The sequence below is a fragment of the Tetrao urogallus genome, assembly GCF_951394365.1.
Source record: "Tetrao urogallus genome assembly, chromosome: 4".
Taxonomy (NCBI): domain Eukaryota; kingdom Metazoa; phylum Chordata; class Aves; order Galliformes; family Phasianidae; genus Tetrao; species Tetrao urogallus.
Window position 1 is genome coordinate 1212412 of NC_136817.1, and position 20283 is coordinate 1232694.

The following is a 20283-nucleotide window of genomic DNA, read 5'->3' on the forward strand; positions in this document are numbered from 1 at the left end:
CTTTCTTTTCGTAGATCCTCATAGCAGATTTGTTGTAGTATCACCACTATGTGAGTTCAGGAAGAACTCATTAACCGTGTGAGCTGGGGAGGAAGTGAAGAAAACACATGGAAAAACGTGTTCTATTTGGAGAGAAAGCCTCCCTGACACCATTTTTAGAAGATAAATCCATGTTCTTGGTTGTTCATAAGGCTTTATCCAGTCCTCATACAGTGTCAGCCTAGATGTAACTGTTGCAAGCATCAAAGCCTTGGCACAATAGGCATATGGCTCATTCATTGTGGTTCCTGGTAATTCCCTTGGTAGGCACAGCTGGCTAACCCTCTTTGGGAAGCCAATGAAAGTACTGGAGTGGGGAGAGTCAAAGGCTGAATTTCATAGGGGAAATCCTATCAGAAGGCAGATGAAGCTGGGGGATTCCCAGGCCAAACACGTTCGGCATGGATGCAGCCACCTTTGGCCACCACAGACCAAAGATCATTGAGTGCCTGAAAAAGGACACCTACAGTTGCTGCAGAATATGGTGGTGGTTTCAGAATAAATTCAAGACGAATATTGTTAAGATTCATATGGACCAAGGAAGGGTAATTTAAAGGCAAGTTCCTTGTTCAGGGCTAGTGGGACCCCAGGCTAGATCTCCACTGTTCCCCTACCTGTAAGCCTTGGGCAAGAGGCTCGCATCACTATGCCTCTGCCTTATACATGAAATGGTGGTGACTGAACTTTCCGCCAGGTATGGTGTGATGAAAATTGCATTTAAGGTTGAGAAATGCCCAGAAACAGTAATAATGACGGGCAAACAGTGTCTTGACTGGCACTTGACTGGCTCTTATACGTACGTATAAATAACATGCTAATGACAACAGTTTTGGCCAGAGACAGGTTCCTTTAATTTGTGTTCTTCCAAATCTAACAGAGTTAGAGATGTTGTCTTGCAAGGGATCAGATTCAGGAGAGTAAGAGCTTCTTGAGCCATTGCCAATTCTGGGCCAAGCTGTTTAATGATTAAACTAGTCAGATTAAACTGTTTTCTCATATTTCAGGAATCTCCGTAGTTTACCAGAATTCTGACAACAGCACAAATACAGGAAAAAGCCCTAAAACAAGCAATTTTAGCTATTTCTGTTTTTGTTTATCACAAAATTAACCTCTCCATCCATTTGGTCTCTGAAATGGAAGTTCAGCCCATAACTTACGTCTGTTAACATCTTCAGATATCAAAGAGATGTGTGCACACTTGAATAATTCACTATAACTCAGTTATTTATAATTTATGATACATGAGAAATGCACAGGATATGCAGACACTGAAATGTTAAAGCCATTTACACGAGAGAGGCAATATGCCATATTCTTAAAAATCACCAGAAAGCATTCATTTATTTCACTACTGATTACAAACAACTTTATACCGTATTATTTTAAGATTCTACTGAAGATATTTGAACCACATAGTGCACAAGGGGGCTTATCAGCAATGAAAGTAAAGATAAAACATCAATCTTCTATCAATGTGAATTTTTACAATATCCATTGAGGTACTACTTCTGCTTCCTCATGAGAAAAAACAATTTACTCAGAAGTGCTGTACTGAAAGAGGCCAAAGGCTTGCATATCTACCCAGGTCCTATCAGACCCGCTTGGAAGACTGTGATGTTCAGTATGAGATATATTTAATTCAAATTTAATATGATATTTCTGAAGCATTCAAATTTTCAGCAGAGAAAAAACAAGCAAGGAGATGCCAGAGTCCCTGTTTGACAGCATTTCTTCTCTTTGGACATTCACCTGTTGAGCTGTTTTACAAGACTTGTGACTTTTGAGAATACGGTAATCTTGTGTAACCTGTGTAGGACGTACTTTTAAGGATTTAAATGTTTAGTCAATGCCAGCAGCCACAGAGGTCTCCGGGACACGCAGATAAGAGTTGTCCAGAGAAGTTGCTCAACATCAACTGTATTCAGGCACACAGAGAAGAGAAAAGTTAATATTTAACAGAGCAGTGATTGCTCTGAAGGGTTCATCCTATCACTGTCAAGCTGAAAAACTGGCGTGGCCATGTGCATATATAGGAACATAGTGGATCTCACTCTGTCAGAGCTGCTGATGGGAGGTCAGCGAGCAGCTCAAGCAGGCAGCACTATGAAGCTGCTCCTGCTGCTCCTGCTCTGCGTCCCTGCCATTAAACCCCAGGCATCTGTTGACTATGATAATGAGGTTGTAATACTGATTAGAATTGATGAAAATAAGAGTGAGAATGATAAATTTTATTTAATTGTATGCATGGCTTACTTGGCTTGTGTGAGTTAGCTCAGTTAGAAAATGATACATGTATATTCTTCTGTGGCTCAAAGAAATAATCTTTCAATTATTTCTTCATGTATATCTTACTGTGCTACTGCTATTTTTTGATTTTGGATATACTTTCTATTTCCTTTCTTTCTTTGTGCAAACGCAGAATGGAAATTGGTAAGGTTAGTTATTTAGCTAAATGTGTTTAAGGATATTTATTTAGTAATGCTGGCCAGTGATGTTTGAGACAATTCCTCCGTGTTGTGCAAAGGCATAGAAATGTGTATTTGCGTCCTGCCTAAAAGATGGGATTTATTTTTTTATGGATTCAGCAGACATTTAAAAAAAAGAATGAATTTCCAAATTATAAACGTGACTTATGTTTGAAAGGGAGAGGTGATCATTGTCAAACCAAAAGGTAAGCAGCGAGGATCAATCTAAAGTAACAATTTAACCTATATTTAAGTTTGCTTTGAGTAAAATATTTTAATGAGAAATTTTATTTATAGTTTTAGTATTTTTTTTTTTTATATACTTTGAAAATCCCAGCCAAAATGAAATAGGTCAGGGTGACTGGCAGTGAGATTATTTTCTGTTGTAGGATGTGTTTTCGTGACTGCATTGACTGCTGGTGAGATTACCTTGCTTAGCCTTTTGCATCCATTTTGTGATTTGCATGCTGCCTACATCTCAAACTCCTTGAAGTCTCTAATTCTTATCCCTGTCTGCTATTCATAGCTAAGTCTTAATGGGATTGGAGGCGTTTGAAGATTTTGATGCAGTTGTTCCATGATTCAAAAGGCTTCATTTCAACAGATGGCTCGGGCTCCTTGCTCAGCCTGTTAGACTTCCAGGCTAAAGATGATGGGAGATTTTCAAAGAAGTGACGTGGTTAAGATGGCCTTCTGTGTCTGTTGGCAAAGTAGTGGCCTCGCAGGGGCAGCGTTCTCTCCAGGACGGGCCTTAGCTGCAGAAAGGCTTCAGCCCAGGCTCAGAGATCTTTCTCTGCCCGGTTTTGCAGGAGGACAGCCCTCAGGTTGATGTTCGAAGCCACCGACCCCTGGACAAACGGCAGGAAGCAGCCCCCACACTCAGGCCCGTGGCACCCCCCATCTCTGGCACCGGGTACCAGCCCCGACCCCCAAAGCGGGACAAGCAGGGCATGAAGAAGGAGAGGACCATCTACCCCGATGCTGGTGGCTGCAACCATCCTCTTGAGGAGCTGGTAAGTGTCTGCCTGTTTGGCTGGAAGGGTGCTGAAGGTGGCGTTTTCTTTGCCAAGTGTAGGATGGTTGTGCATTTAAAGCAGCCCAATTCTGTGTCTTTCCACCTGAATTTGGCCGTGCTTCCACAGTGCTCAGCTTCTTGAGATGACCATTTGTTAATAAGCAGCCATTTCCTATGAGAGATACACATACCCAAGCTGTGGAAAAGCTCTTTGATTCTCTGAGGCTAGAGAAGAAAGGAACAGGTAACATGCACAGGCTCCATTTGTTCCTGACAGAAAGTAGTCCTAGTGCTGGTTCTTTATTTCCAGGAACATTTAATTGTACAGAACAGCTAAAAGCATATATTGGACACAAAAGCGGGACTTTGCCCAAGGGATTCAGCAAAAAGATCCTCTTGGGGGACTAAGCACTCTCCTCATCTGCAAATTGCAGATTCGTTGTAGCTGATAGTTGTCTTGAGTCCTTTCCTAAACGCTTAAATATGTGGTCAAATATTACTAACTATTCAGCGTTTCCAAAGGTATAGTCATTTGCTGACTAGTTTAGAAACTTCTCTTTTTGTCTTGATCTTTATACACAGCTCTTTTTGTTTTTTTAAGGGAGTACTATGTCCAACCGGGTGCGAGCTGCAAACGACACTGCTAAAACAGGAAAAAACAGAGACATCAATTCTGCGTGATCTAAAAGACAGCGTGGCCAAATTTTCTGACACCTCTACAACTATGTATCAGTATGTGAATATGATAGATGATAAACTGGTAAAGACACAAAAACAGAGAAAAGGTATGCTATTGTTATGAATCATTAATGTTAATAATACTGCAGCTGCATTGAAATAGGATTTCTACTATTACTTGCTAGCAGTAAACTTTGAAAGTTAAAAATATGTAATCATAAATGTTAAAAAAATTCCTCTGAGAGAGGCAAAGGCACGGATCCTGTACTGAGCCAACATTCGTATGAGGCCTCTGAATGTATGGGCTCCCCTTCTTTTACCTGCCTTCCTAGTTCTGTGATACTGTGATCTATCATCCATCCAAAACTCCTTTATGCCCAGCTCCTAGCTTGGTGGCATGGCTCCTTGGGAAGAAGTTGTAGCTCTTTGGCAAGAGCTAGTTCTTACAGCAACACCATCAAGTTTACTAGCTTGCCAAAAAAGAAGCATTTTAGTACAAAGAAATAATTTTCCAGGCATCTCCATGTATTTTTTTTTTTTTACATTTGGGAAAAGCAAGCAAAATACATGCATACCCTTCCTACCCAATAAGAAAACTAGCAGATCTTCAAATTATGCTTATAGGTTGTTTTTCATTTCATAACTGTTTCATTTCATAACTGGAGAACATAGAAAACTAACCTACTTCTCATCTATTTGTTTTTTCTAGACAATGATATTATACTTTCTGAGTATAACACAGAAGTGGAATTGCATTATGACTACATAAAGGATAACCTGGACAATAACATCCCCTCTAGCCTCAGGGTCCTCCGTGCAGTCGTAGATTCTTTACACAAAAAGATACAGAAACTGGAGAATGCAATTGCAACCCAGACAGACTACTGCCGTTCCCCATGTGTTGCTTCCTGTAACATCCCGGTGGTTTCAGGCAGAGGTACTCATTTAACTACAATAACAACTCTTTCTTCTTACCTTTATATCACTGTGCAAGTTGATGGATGCACCATTCAATAGGTGTGACTGTTCTCTGAAACCCATTGCAATGATTAAGGTAGCAGAAAAGATGGATAATTATCCAATATGAAAAAACCCTCGGACCTGGTATCTGGTCTTCAGGTTCACCTTCAGTAAGATGAAGGCAATACTTTTGTGACTCTCCTAGTTACATCCTTCATTTCTTTTTCAGTTACGAAAGATTCCTCTATTACAAGCTTGTCTAATTCAAAAAGTCATTGAAATATACACAGTCTTCAGTAGCTTGGCTTGAACTTTTAGAAATGCCTATCTGGATATGTAGAGCAATACAAGTATGCTGTCCTTTCTTCCTTGATTCTTTCAAATGGTGTATTATAGATATTAACATCAAAGCAGGATTAAATACCTCTTTAAAAGTGTTTCCTTGTAATCAGCAAATCAAGGGTTTCAGAGCTCCTTTAGTAACAGAGTCTCCGGTTTATTGCAGAATGTGAGGATATTTACAGAAAGGGAGGTGAAACGTCCGAAATGTACATCATCCAGCCAGATCCTTTTACCAAGCCATACAGAGTATACTGTGACATGGAAACAGATAACGGAGGTTAGTGTGAAATAACAATGTCATTAGAATATTAATATGAATACTAAAACAGAACAAACATACTAATAATTTTCAATTTATACAAACTAATATGGAGTTACAATTTTTGCAGTTAGTGAGAATGAAGTCTGACTCATTCTAAAGGGTCATGTTTGTCAGATACCCAGCAGGATATTGGTATAATGAAACTGTAAATGAATAAGTGTGAAGGGATGGGTAAATAAAAACGTATCAATATAGCTAAAATTGTCAATGTATTGGTGGACAGAAGTGGAAGATCTAGTTCTTTTCTTACCCTGTTACTACATGCTATATAAAAAGATCTGAGGTGCTTCTTCACCTTCTGCTTCTTCTACATTTCCTCATGAAGCAAGGCAGTGCTGCAGTGTGAGTAAAAATGGCAGTGCTGAACTCATAACCAGTCTTCCTACAAAGAAGTCACTTGCTCCCTTCATCTTGAGATGATGGTAGAAGGGCTGTAGAAGAAGACTTGGAGCTCCTTTCATAATTTACCAAATAAGATTAGATTATTTAATCTATGTCCTGTTGTTCCTGTAGGCTGGACTTTGATTCAGAATCGCCAGGATGGCAGTGTTAATTTTGGAAGACCATGGGATGAATATAAGAAAGGATTTGGAAATGTTGCAAAGAGTGGAGGGAAGAAATACTGTGATACACCAGGTAAAATACTGAGCATGAAATGTGAACAGTGCTTAGTGAAACAATTTTCTTGTACTTCTTGAAGCTCTTTGAATTTTTGAAATTAACTTCAACAGACTTGCAGGCAAATCATAAAGCTGCCTTGAAATATACTCTGAGATTGATTTCACCAATCTCTCCTTTGTTACTTCTCAGGTGAATACTGGCTTGGAAATGACAAAATCAGCCAACTGACCAAGATAGGACCCACAAAAGTTTTAATTGAAATGGAAGATTGGAATGGTGATAAAGTATCAGCTCTTTATGGAGGTTTCACCATACATAATGAAGGAAACAAATATCAACTTTCTGTTAGTAACTACAAAGGCAATGCAGGCAATGCTCTGATGGAAGGAGCTTCACAGTTGTATGGAGAAAACAGGACAATGACAATTCACAATGGCATGTACTTCAGTACTTATGACAGAGACAATGATGGATGGTATGTACTTGCATTAGGCGTTTAAAAGAAATTTCCAGGCTGTATATATCTGCTTAAAAAACCCCACAGAATATTTCAACTAAGTTGCTGTTAGTTTGCACAGCACTTTATAGTATCTTAAAATGTGTTTTCTTACTGTAATTTGCTAGCCAAGTGTTCATCCTGTTCTGGTGCAGCTTAAGGCAGAATTGGCATAGCGAAAGAAGAGTTAAATTTACACTGTGTTAGTGCTGCTCTATAGCCAAGTAAGGAACAGGAATACTGAATTGTACTGATTCCAGGAATGATGTTACCATAGACAAAATGTCATTCTGAATACAGTATTCTCATTATCTGAGGTTGATGGTGGTAGTGCTTAAGAGTACTGTTTTAGTTAAGTAGGAATACAGAGATGAGTCCTGAGGGGAGAGACAGATGATGAAGGAATTGTAGTTATCAATTGGTAAACCATAATGTAATTCCCAAAGAGACACAACTGAAATTTTAACTGTCATAGCACATACTTGCAGTAGTGCAGTCTTTCACAGGAAGTTCAGATGAGATTTTAAGTATTGGTTGTAGTTTGAAAATTTCAGTACAGGGACACATATGTACTCAGATCTATTTGCTTACATTCATCTGTGACTCAACTCCCGTTTTTACTTCATCAGGTTAACTACAGATCCAAGAAAACAGTGCTCCAAAGAAGATGGTGGTGGATGGTGGTACAATCGCTGCCATGCAGCCAACCCTAATGGCAGATACTACTGGGGAGGGACTTACAGCTGGGATATGACAAAACACGGTACAGATGATGGTGTTGTATGGATGAACTGGAAGGGGTCATGGTATTCAATGAAGAAGATGAGCATGAAAATCAAGCCATACTTCCCAGATTAATCATTGTCAAAATGTATAGAATCAGGAATTTTCTTTTCGTATTTGTACCTTTTTTTTTGTATTGTATTCAGGCTTGTCTTTGCACGTGAGAACCAAATACGCAGGTCCTACCATATCATGACCCAAAGTGAAACACGATGACAACTGAAAATCAAAATCTGAACCATGAATATAAGCCATAAAGAGTATTTTCTTCATTTATTTAATTTGTTCACAAGACAAAAGTACTGGTCTAAAATCAGGCTTAAGGCAATAATATGTATAAAAATATAGCTGCTTGACTCTTTTACAAAGAAGTTACATACCAGATCTGAAGAGGGAACAGATTACTGTAAAATGTTTTCTAAAAATTAAATAAAGCCTTGAAAATGAAGTTTTCATCACAATTCCTACGTATTTGTACATGAACTGGGAAGGAGCAAACATCCCACCATAGAAAGGACTGCTTTCTTCTTTTATACCATAAAGGCATTGTAAACTACCTGTGTAACATATTGAGAAGGAATAGAGTTTAAAATCTCTAAAAAAAAAAAACAACAAACCCAAACACATCTGTAGGTCAACTGCCAGTTCAAATCCTATTTTCTGGAACAGAAAAGCCCTTTCCTGAAACCTAGCTTGCATACTGTGCCTCATGACATGATTTCCACCATCCCACATTCTTTACTGTGTATCCTATACAGTGTTAGCAGACGTGACTGGTTTGTCTTTCACTGAGTCACTGCTGTGACTCAGAGAGAACAAATAACAACTCTAGTCACGACGTAGTTCTGGTTTAAAGGAAACATTAGAGAGCATCTTGTTTGAACTCTTGCTCAAATCAGGGCCAACTTCAAAATTAGATCAAGTTGCTGAGGGCCTTTTGCCAGTTTGCCATTGGCTATTTATGTGCAAGGGCACCCAAAATGGCGTATGACATCCTTGCTGGCATCAAGTACTGCACGTGGGACAGCAGAGAGGCTGTAATCAGGTGTAATACAATAACATGATGGAAAGTACAGCAGTAGTAGTGGGGTGGCACAATCCTAGACTACAACAAATGAGAACAAGCCCAAACACAGCAGGCATAGACACAAAAACAAAGGAAGAAAAGCTTCTTACCTTTGGAAGGCCTCAAGTAGGCAGGGATCTCCATCAAGATACCCCTACCTTCACTGCCAACCTTAAGTGAGGTCTGGGAAGGGGTAGATCCTGTCTCTATGCCTTCCAGTCACTCAGGTGCACTGCATGCACTGAGCTCCCCTGGGTTGGTCCTGCCTTCTCACCAGGTGCTCAACCACTGGTTCAGGCTGTGGCTTATCATTTCCATTACATCAGGCCCCGCCAGCGTTTTGTTCTGTCTTTCCAAGCCACCAAGCCTCTATCTTTTATATTCTTCCCTTATCCTCACAACTTACCGGGGCTAAATGGGACAGGGTTGCCATGTGACTTTGAGGCTCGTTACTGCAGCCACATCATAGAGAACTGCCCCACGCTGCTCCCATTGCTAGATCAACAACTTGCTTGCACCAAGGCCTGGTGAAGTTCCACTGACTTGGTAGTACAGAAGGACAGTGATCAGGCAAGGCAAAAATAATTGTAGCAAAGAGAGACAGACGGGTGTACAGTAAGAAAGCAAGACAACAAGGTTGATTAGCTCAGCACATAGTGGAATTTTTATATGGAACTTTCTCATTTGTGGACAGAAAGGTGGCCAGGCTCAATAGCCAGTGAACTCTGCCTGCAAGTTGCATGGCTGCACCACAACCCAGTAGGTGACTAAACAGTAGCAGGCCATGGGCACTGCTGAGAAACACATTTGCTACATGTTCTCTTACACGTGGCTAAATCCTTCAGGCACAAGTTCTTCTTACATAAATCCTACCCACGTGTACATTACCTGCGGACAACAAATAAAAGTAGGCTAAACAAATGCTACACAAAGTACTTCTTCTCTAGAGAATTCTATCACAATTCCAGAGATGTATCAGTGTGTTACAATCAGAAAGATAAATGTGGTAGAAAGATGATAGAAGACCATAACAGCAAAGGGAATAGCACAGATAGAGCAGTGCTATAAAGGAAAAGTAAAGGCACTCATCCACCTCCAAAGATCTAAGCACTCAGGAAAGACTCCACAAGGAACAGGTCTCCAGAAAAAGATCTTTTCCCAGAGGCAGTCAGCCCTTCAATGGGGTCTAGGAGAGGCGCAGCCAAGCTCCATCCCTTCTGGTCACTCAGGTGAGTTGCCTTCACCTGAGCTCCCAGCGCTGCCTGGGTCCTTTCCCAGGTGCTCAATCAGTGGTTCCAGGCCATGACTCAACAGTTACCATACACAGTGTTACTCTGACAGTCATGCTAATCATTAGGTACCCCAATACACCTAAGGACTCCTGCAGCTGCTTTCGTGTTGTAGGGACTGGGAATGCCTGAACCTTATCTTTCCTGACCAAACTGCCCCCAGGAATTTCACAGACAGGCCCAGATCTAAAGCCCATCCTGTTTCTTGCAGACAGGTAATTAATGAATCTCCACCTGTCCTACTGCCCCCAGTGAGTCAGACATCAACAGGAGATCATCAATAAAGTGATAGAAGCTAACATTATTATTTTTTTCCCAGTTTGTCAGGTCACATGCCATTGTATTATGGCAATATGTTGGTGCATGCACATACCGCTGTGGCAGGACCTGAAAGGTCCACTGCCTGCCTCCCCACGTAAACGCAAACTGGTCTTGTGATTCTTCAGCAACTGGAATACTGAAGAATGCATTTGCCAAATCTAGGACGCAGTAGTAGGTTTTAATCTCCCTACTTAATATATCCATTAGGGGGGCAATTTTGGGTACAGCTGCGTGGACACTGAGGCTAAAAAACTGGAACAGGTGGCATGAAGCAGCAATGACTCTTCCTAAAGCACAGAAACTTGTCTGCACGGGGCTGTAATAAATATGTTGCACAGTGGCTGTACTTCAGAAGGCCTGAAAAGAAAAGGCTAAAAATGACATTTCTCAGTATTTGATGACGTTTTTAAATGACATGAATAATGCGGATTGGTGAGATTTTAGGCAAGGAAGTCCACCTATGCTTTAATAGAATTATGGAAAAAAATAAACAGAGTACTTACACAATTTTATGTCATTAGGTATAAAGATGAATACAGCACGTTCTTCTGCAATCGTGTTACTGATATAGCTGGTTTCCATGCAAACCAGTTTCTATTAAAAAATCTCTACCACACCCTGTCAGCAAGTTGCTGACGTCAAAACCTTACATGTAGACTAATCATTGCTTGACATGTGTTGCCAAAAAACATACTAAAACCTTGAGTAAAGATAATATATTCACCTAGGTGCTCTTCATCTTGCTTTTACTGATTACTATCAAAGTCTTTTCAGGGTTGCTAAAAAGTAATAGCTTATTTTTTTACGTAGATCTAGTTTTATCAATTTGCCTTGTTTTGGGGATAAGTTTTATGGCTTGATCTCTACCTCCTTTTATGTCTTTCACTTGTGTAGAACAATGAGCTTGATGAGGATCTATTTTCAAACTTGGTATTCTGCCTGGCACTGCATATGTGACGTATCTGCTGAAATGCAGGCAGTACACTGTGTATGTCTTTCTCTATCCAGTACAAACAGCAGTAACAAAATCTTCCAGCCATGAAGCCTTTTATGCCCTGACAATGAATAAGCCTGAGAGAATTAAATGGATTTTCAGTTCTAAAAATGAAGATGTAAGATTGTGTTTGAATATTACACGATTGTGTGAAAATTTGAGACAGAAAATTTGATACGAGTGCCACTCGCAATTTTTCTCCTCAGCTGAAGTAAGTAGTTAAGTCTGGAAAATGTTATTAAGTTGGAGTTCAAGTTGTTGACTTGCTCCGAAGAGCACTGTCACTTTGAATTATTTCTTCAGTAGATTGATGTCACTACCCTTGCCAAAAGGAGAATAATCAAAACTTCTCTTCCCCATCACCATCAAGATAAACTCAGATTGTAGTTTAGAATATCACAGCACACAATGTCATTTTTCAGTTCCCATTTCAGAACAATTGCTTAGCCGTGCATGAGGATATCAGGGATATCATTCTGCCAGATTTTGACATTTAAAGTTGTCAAACTAAGCTTGGTAGTAAGAAGCACTAATGGGACAAAAGGTTGCAGAGATTTATATAAGGTTTTTAGAATCAACATTTCCTTGGAAAGTTTTGTCAGTTATAAACAAGATGAAAGAACTGTTTTGTTAATAATCAATCAGTTTATTTTGTATGCCACAGATGTGCCATGTTGCCTTCAAATTCATAGGGTAAAGGTACATCACACACATAGATATATAGAAGACATTTCCAACTTTTAGTTGTGAGACAAATATTAAATGCCTGTCCTTCTACAGGGTTTCCAGGGGTCTGATTTTCATTCTAACAACTTTGAGGGAATAATCAGAGGCTCTAAATGGTATCCAGACTACTCCGTTCTCAATCTCATATGGAACATTGTACCTGGGGTCGTAGTGGCCCCCTGGGTAGTAAATGCCATTGAGGTTGGCTGCCTGGCAGCTGTTGTACCACCAGCCGCCGCCGTACACCTCAGCACAGCTCTCCTCCCAGCGGTCTTGGTCCCGGTCAAAGGTGCTGAACTGCATCTGAGCGTGGGACGTGTACTCAGAGCCTTCCTCCAGCCAGCCCGCAACCAGTGCATCCCCCGCAGTCCCCTCGTAGGAGGACACAGCCAGGGCATAGCCTTCTGCTTCAGTCCCTACCTGCACGATGTACTCTGCGTATGCAGCATTTCCATCCCAGTCCTCTAACTCTACTCGAAGCAGAGTCTCGTTCTGAGTCAGCAAGTGGATGTTCTCATTGCCCAGCCACAACTCTCCTCGCCCTTTGCCATCCACGCTGCCGAAACCTCTCTTGTAGTCTTGCCACGTACGGTTAAAATTCACTGATCCATCCATTCTCTGTTGGATCAATAGCCATCCTCCCAAAGTGGTCTCTTGGTCGCAATAAACTGACAAAACCTTACTGGATCCCTCTGGCTTGATTTTGAAAATGCCACTTTTGGCACCAAAAGTGTGTTTCTGGCGGATATCATCACAGTCTAAAAAAAAAAGTTGATCTGGTTTGACAGGAGTTATCAGTAAAGTTTAATAAAAAGTTCAGAGGAATCCAAGCAGCAATAGATCTGAGGAAAATTTGTTAAATGTGTCTTGGACTACATAAGGTTTAGTGACAGGCAAAACATTACAAAGAATCGAGAGAGGAAACCTTACACAGATCTTAAATTGCTAATTGTCTATGCAATACCCGAGTATTAGTGATATATTTTCCCTTTTATCTCCAAAGTGGCAACAATCAGACACAGTTCTGGCATTTTATCATCGCATTGTTATATTGCAGTATCTGAAAACATTCTGTCAGTTTGGTTATTAATTGAATTTGGCTCCACTACCTCAATTACTACTTCTGTGTACCTTTCCCACTGTAGTCTCTCCTTGTACTCATTGCTGCTTGTCTGAAGCTGCGCGCCTGAAAGTCTGGGGTATCCTCTGCACTCTGATCATGTTGCACCCCACCTAGCCTCTCAGATATTTCACGGGTCTTTAGGGACTTGGTTTCAAAAGTGGAGCCTCCCTTGTTGAAACTAGAAGAGGAACTGCTCACTACAGTCTTGGAGTGACTTGCACTGCTGGCAGCAAATCCAGATGGGTGAAGTCCTCCAAAATCATCTTCTTCCTCCTCCCCCAAGTCTGTGAATTTGTCTTTCCCTCCAGTGCCCAGGCGGCTGCTGCCCGCCCCAGTCACACGGCTGCTGGTTGTGGTGGTGCTCGAGCCAGTAGAGTGCCTGCTACCAGTGGATGCAGAGTCGTGGGTGAAGAATGACTCTAGATCTGGCAGAAGCCTGTCTAGCTTGTGAAAGTCACCTGTCCCACTAAAATGGTATGTGCTTCCTTCCCGTCCTCCTTGTAAGTGGGAGCAGTCTGAGCCATCAGAGGAAACCATTTTTTCAACTATTTCTTCTCTAGGACCGTCAGGGCCACTAATGACTTTCTTGGTGACAGTTCTGGTGCATCTATGGACAGAGGAGGTGGTTTTGTCTACCAGGCTAGGGTTTTCTCTCCCATGAGCAGAAGTAACTAATTTGCTGGTGTGGGAAGGTGAAGAATCCCCCCTTGCTTCTGCCACGTGGTAAAAGGTCTCGCCTCGGGAGGGCCTTGAGTCTGTTTCTGATCTTTCTAATACCACTTGCATCTGCTTGATGTTATTAAATGCGTTCAGAGCTTGCATTTCTGGTGGAGGCTTGAGCTTAAAATGTTCAGGAACATTCGAGTCCTTAAGAGGCCTCATTTTCAGTGTGCTCAAGGTGGTTGCTTGAAAGTCTGGGTGCATGTCAATGGAGCTGGCCTGGGTAAGCTGCTTCTGGATGTTGTCATAGCCTTCTTTGTCCACCTGGTAATCAAAACTTCTTGCACAGCTTCCTTTGCAAGCTCGTATCTTAATATCAATGTCCACCTACATAAACAGAGAAATAACTGCATTAGGGATCTTTCCTGGACTTTCTCAAGCTAGTGTATCTTTTATCTGGGCTGGGAAAAATGGGGAGCTGCCCTGGTACCTCCCATCTACAGGTGAGTTTTTCCAAAGCTCCATTTTGAAATCTATCCTGGCACACAATACACAGTGCACATAAGCTCCATGGAAAGATATAGATGTGCTGTGGCATGTTTAGTTTCTGTTCCTGCTGTTCTTGGGGCTAAGTGTGCGCTCCTGGGGCTGGTGGCTGCTGGGCAGCATCACAGAAGGACAGGGCCTCTCTCCTCATCTTTGTTGCCCAGCAGCTCCTTACAAGTGGAGAAATGCCCTGCATGGAGCTGACTGCCAGTAGATACAGCATCAGGAATCCCAGCTGCCTGTCCAAGATCACATGGGACAAAGGGCCCTCCTGACTTCATGCCTCTTCCCACATAGCAGGAAAGATAAAACAAGTCCCACAGAAAGCAACTCACTGGGGAATTTGCCTCACCAGAGCAGATCCCGAGAGGATTGCATTGTATTTTCTTTCTGCATGTGGCACTGCTTGCTGGGCACTGTGTAACAGACCCTTCTGTAGCTAGGCTCTGCAAACAGTGGGAATGGTGCAGTGACTGCCTACCTCCAAACGTTTCATTTCCACCACCTGCTCCTGAATGCTGTTCTGCAGAGCTTTAATTCTGTTCACTTGAGTGGCAACTCGCTGCTTTAACGTCACAATCCTCCTCCTCAGTTCTGCTGACACATGACCATAATTCTCATCAAGCTCTGAAAGAGAAATTCATCATGGTCAGGTATGCAGGTATGATATTCTTTCCTAGAAGTGCATCATATTTTAAAATAGGCAATATAAGCAGATATTTAAGAACAAATTTCTCGTAACACAAAGCTGGTAAAAATTACCTTTTACAAGTTAGTAGTTAAGAGTCGTGTATCACCATGTTTGTTCTGGCTTTTGTTAATCAGGTCCAGTGCAGCATGTGTTTCCACAGAATATTGCTAACATGCACGCGCTCAAAAATTAGCAACGCATGATAAAACTAGGGGAATACTTACGCTGGGCACCCTCCAGACCAGGCTTCAGTATATTTATGGTTTCCACAATTACCCGATTGGATGTTTTATAGTTATTTTGACTGGCTGCAAGTTGCTGCCTAATTTTGTCTATTCTGTGAGTGTTATCCTGGATCGTGTCATCAATTAGTCCTTGCATTCTGCAGCCTGATGGACATTTTGTACCCTAAAAGTGGAAGAGAAATAACTGCGTTAACATCTTCATGAGCATGCCTTTTTGTTTTTGAAATCAGTATGTTTAAACCAGCAATAACCCTCTAATAAAACTTAGGGCAGTATTATGTGACTTCTGCTGTCCTGTTCATCCAGTGACTGACACAGCTGACCCTTCACATCTTGCGCCTCTGACACTGGTGCATTGGAATTGTTGAAAGGTGTGCATAGAATCCTGTCTTATGTGGGAGTGAGGAACCTTTAATTTTCACTTTCCTCTGTTCCTTAAGAGTAGAAACAAAATTAAACAAAGCCACAATAATAACAGTAACAATATTAATAACAGTAATAAGAAAACCAAAATAATAATCTCACCGCATTTGTTTTCCAAAGGACTGCTGTAAAGAGAAGTTAGCTGTCCTGTTTGAGCAAGGATGCCCTAGGCCCATTCATTTAAGCAGAATTTTCCTCAGAAGAGCCTCATGTTCTTATACATTACAGCTCTTTGGCAAGATTATATCTTATAAATGTAGCATAGAGATGAGTTGAGATGCAAGAGGCAAGGGAGAGACAAACCGACAGTTCATACACAGACATTCAGTCAGCCACTGGGAAGCTTTTACTGAGCACCTTGTCGTCAGACCTCCTAAAAATTTTCAGTTCTTTCTACATATTCCCCTTTGTCACAAGTCTTTCTTTCAAGCGCATTCCTCTTGCTAACTCCAAGAGCAGCAACATCAAAATCATGAAAAGAACTTTTATTTTTCTTTTTACTGGTTTTTCTATTTTGCCTTTCTCTTTCAGACTGATTTTTCCCAGCCTCCTCCCTCCCTCCAAACTATTCTGTCTTTTCTTTCTTTCCCCCTTGGTTTCACTGCAGCTCCGCTTTGCTTCTTTCCTTTCCCCAGGACACTTCCCCATGCCGCCCCAGTGTAAAGGGCTGCCCATCATCCCCCAGACTACGGCCCAAAAGCACAGAAACCACAGGAGCGCTCTGGCAGGGTCCATGAGTGCCCTGCCGTCCCCAAGGCTCGTTGCTCACCCAGTCATCGTCTGCACAGATAGGCCAGTTCTTCTCATACTTGCAGGAGGACTGGTGCCTCTGCTCCACGATCCTGGGGCCACGTCCGACTGCACCCTCCTTTTCAAAGGCAGTCTCCCCATCCTGAGCCTGCCGGGAGGAGCAAGAAGAAGCACAAAACTGAGGTTGGCGGAGCAGCGGTCAAGAAAATGGAAGTGAAAAGCTGATATCCTCAAGCACTCAGTGGGGCGCTGCTGCTGTGGAAAGTGCAGCCTTGTGGAATGCATCATCCAACAGCGTAAAGGCATTTCTTGTAAGACTTGCTTTTGTTTATTTTGTCAGAACAAAGCTTTTCCACTCTTAAAATTTATGCTCGTGTGGAGAATGGATGGTGCTTAGAGTATATGATGGTAATATCTTTGCAATACAATCTTGAGCTCTGCATGAAAATGCAAAATTAGATTGAAATTACTTAAGCTAACTTTGAAACATCTGTGTTCTATTTTCACTTGCTTTCATATTCCTAAATTTTTCGTTTTCATTCTACTCCTTCTGCCTACTCAAAACTGGCTTGAAGATATGCATGAATTGAGTTTTCCCATTCATTAGTGTTTCTGGTTTTAGTCCCATAAGCTTGTAGCACTGTTTTGCTTGGCATAAAGAACAAGAAAACTAATAACATTGAAATGAAAATAATAATGTCAGTGATGGGTGGATTGCACTTTGCTAATGGAAGGAACAGAAACAAATGTATTGAGATTTTCTTGAAATCTGAGAAACTAAAGTGCAATTATACCAACTAATTCTAAGCCAAAATGCTGTAGGGATTCTTACTGCATTATTGCTCAGTAAAGAACTGGAAAATGATTCTTTTTCAGAAAAAGTAAAAGAAATTGCTTTAGACCTAATTAGGTCTGCCTAGGTTTCTCTGTATATGCATTATGTTCTTATCAAGCAGTATAATTCATGCTGAAAAAGATGATTAATTCTCACACAGAGAAAGTTTTCTAATTACAGCCTCCAGAGCCAGAACCTCAGCCCTGTGGAACTGGATTGTCATTACTAAACTCAGCAGTTTCACTTTGGTTTGATTCATCTTGGCCCAAGGGACCACTAAAAGTAACAAATAAAACCTTTAATTTTAGGTGGTTTGTGCCCTTTCAGCACTGGCAGCTCCAACAGGACTGCTTTTATTTAGCCAGATCTGCTCCCAGTAATTTCTGCAATTTGTGAGAGCATTCTCTTCCTTCAAAACTCAGTCACAAAGAGAAAGATAAAGACTAAAATACGATTATTAGCTGAAACATAATTGAAAAAATGGCAAGGTTATGTTAGCGTAGTTGAAAATCAAGATTATCACTTTCCTTATCTAAAAATTGCTTCTTGCTTATTTTAGGTAATAAATATTACATTATATATTATAATATAGTAGATTATAATCTATTGTAATCTGGTTTAGATTCTAGTTTAATCTGTTATTGCGGCCAAAGAATCACTATTTTCAAATCTGCGTTTTAGAATAAAGTCATGGTGCATCGTTTGTAGCTGAAACATGCAGTTGAAGTAAAATGAGACAGTAGAAAAGAAATTATAATTCATCCTAAAATTTGTGAAATTGAAAATTTGTGACTGGCTGGAGCCTCTAGCATCCAATTCAGCCAGCTTTAAGGCTCACAGCAGCAGCTGTGAATCTATGAATTCATGTTAATTTATTTGCTTTGCTTTTCTGAAGGCAGGCAGGTTCAACAAGACTGAATTAAGCAAAACAGAACTGGATATTCAAGAACTGCTGCTATGAAAGTCCAGCATTGAAGTAGTCACAGGAAGCTTGTGCGTATGTGCGTGCATTGAATTTGACAATATAAGTGACAGCAAACATACATCTGATTAATGCAGATTAAATAAACATTTACTCTTCAAAATCAATGAGGTATGGAAAGAATGAAGTAAGTAAACTCATACCCAAGCTAAGTTGAGGCAGAGCAACACACAGAGTATCCTCAATGGTATCATCTTCAGAGAAGAGCGAGCAGAACTGTGGATGAGAGGATGCTCTCCTCTGGTCTTTTGATGCAATTTAAACCTTGCTGAAGAGCTGAGATTAATCATTATTCTCCCTTCTGTTTGGAGACAAAACATGCCAGAGTTGATTACCTAAGGTCTCTTGCACAAGTTTCTGGTGTTATTTACTCCAGATAAATTTGTACAGCACCACCATGAGGGCAACACCGTGTATTCCAGGAAAGAAGAATAATATATCTGCTTCAAGCTTCATTTCTTGTAAATTATTGTTCATCTAGGGTGTATGCAGGTCCTAGCAGAAGCCAGCAATACTTAACTGATGGAAAACACATGCTGTGTGGCCGGAATTTAGCTAATACAATCAAGCAAGCTGATATTTGAAAGTCATTGCTTTGCCCTTTCTTTGCAACTCCATGCCTATGAAAACTATTGGGCCTTCTGAGGCAAATACCAGTGTAAGAAAGTTTACTATGGTTTGTCAACAAAAATGGATCCCTGAGGACTGCAGTTTGCATATGTTTCTACAGCTGGACACTGCTGGTGTTTGTATAACACACACCTTGTTTAGCGTCACCTTCTTTCTTACACAGACTTATTGTTAATTGAAATGAACAGTGTGAGTTGCACACATATTTATGAAAAGCACAACAAAGTGGTATTTGAAAATGTCCCTGAAAAAAAAAAAAAAAAGAAAAAGTTGAGAATTACTAGATCTTTTTTAAGGGGCAGAAAATAGGTACTTTTAAAATTGCTATAGTTTTTGTATAGGAATTGATTAAAATGTGTTGCTACTGCGAGATCTATAACAAGCTATTGAGTTAGTGGGGAATATTGTACATGAATGTCAAGTGCTTAAAGATGCTGCCCATATTAAAAGTTGCTACCACAGGGAGCATTAATTAGGAGGAAAACTTGGGCTCAAGCAAATCAGTTGAGGGAACAAAACGTTCTCATGGTTTTTTTTTAAATGTTTTTTTTTTTTAATGTACTCACAAAACTGTCCATCATCCATTGCTCATCGTACTCTGTTCTATAGAGCCATATTTAAGCTTGACTCTGGTTTTATACCACATTTTAAATTCAAAATAGCTGTTTGCAGCTTCGGACCCATTGCAGCAGCATCATGGTTTTTTTTCTTATTCTCTGTTTCTCTGCTTTTCCTTGTTTTCTGCCTTCAGAAGGCTTCATCACTCTCCACGTAAGGTTTGCTGAAGTTGAACTGGACTCTTTTGTTTCTCCCATGTCTGGCTTTGCATTGCATGCTTCTCTTGTCTCCGTAAACCCTCTTAAATTAGAACAGAACTCTACATACAAATATCACTAAGAATGAGTCATATTCTCAGGTTACAAGAAACAGAGCAGATGGATAGGATGGTGCTACACTGATTTATGTCGCTGATTTACACCTACACCATCAAAATCTGTTTTTGTATAAATCTGTTTCTACTATATTTAAGGCTTAATCTTACCTGCGCATACTTGGAAAGAAGTTTAATTGTAATGGTGCTGTGGAAGAATTGTAATGATCTTTAAGAATCATAAAAAGCTCAAACAAAAAAATGCTTAAAGGACAAAAAGATCACAATGAGAGGAAGACTTGCAGGACTGTGATGAGTTTTTTAAAAGAATAGAGTTAGATGAGCTATATGCAATATCTGCTGGTGTCCACAGACAGTCTCCCATTTGCACCAATGAGCTCTAATTTGGC

General features: G+C 40.6%; 2 protein-coding genes across 2 annotated transcripts; one reads left to right on the forward strand and one right to left on the reverse strand.

Annotated features, from left to right (window-relative positions):
• Positions 1 to 2142: 2142 nt before the first annotated feature.
• Positions 2143 to 7796, forward strand: FGB (fibrinogen beta chain; the record flags this gene model as incomplete). The annotated part of the gene is made up of 8 exons (XM_079535084.1): positions 2143 to 2217; positions 3314 to 3517; positions 4121 to 4304; positions 4907 to 5134; positions 5663 to 5776; positions 6335 to 6457; positions 6632 to 6917; positions 7568 to 7796. 8 exons carry the CDS (start codon positions 2143 to 2145, stop codon positions 7794 to 7796), a joined length of 1443 nt encoding a protein of 480 aa, XP_079391210.1.
• A 4369-nt stretch (positions 7797 to 12165) lies between these two features.
• On the reverse strand, positions 12166 to 18566 carry FGA (fibrinogen alpha chain; the record flags this gene model as incomplete). Its single annotated transcript, XM_079534578.1, has 6 exons — positions 12166 to 12875; positions 13249 to 14287; positions 14928 to 15073; positions 15362 to 15545; positions 16575 to 16703; positions 18516 to 18566. The coding sequence occupies 6 exons, from the start codon at positions 18564 to 18566 to the stop codon at positions 12166 to 12168; spliced, it is 2259 nt and encodes a 752-aa protein (XP_079390704.1).
• Between the last annotated feature and the right edge of the window lie 1717 nt (positions 18567 to 20283).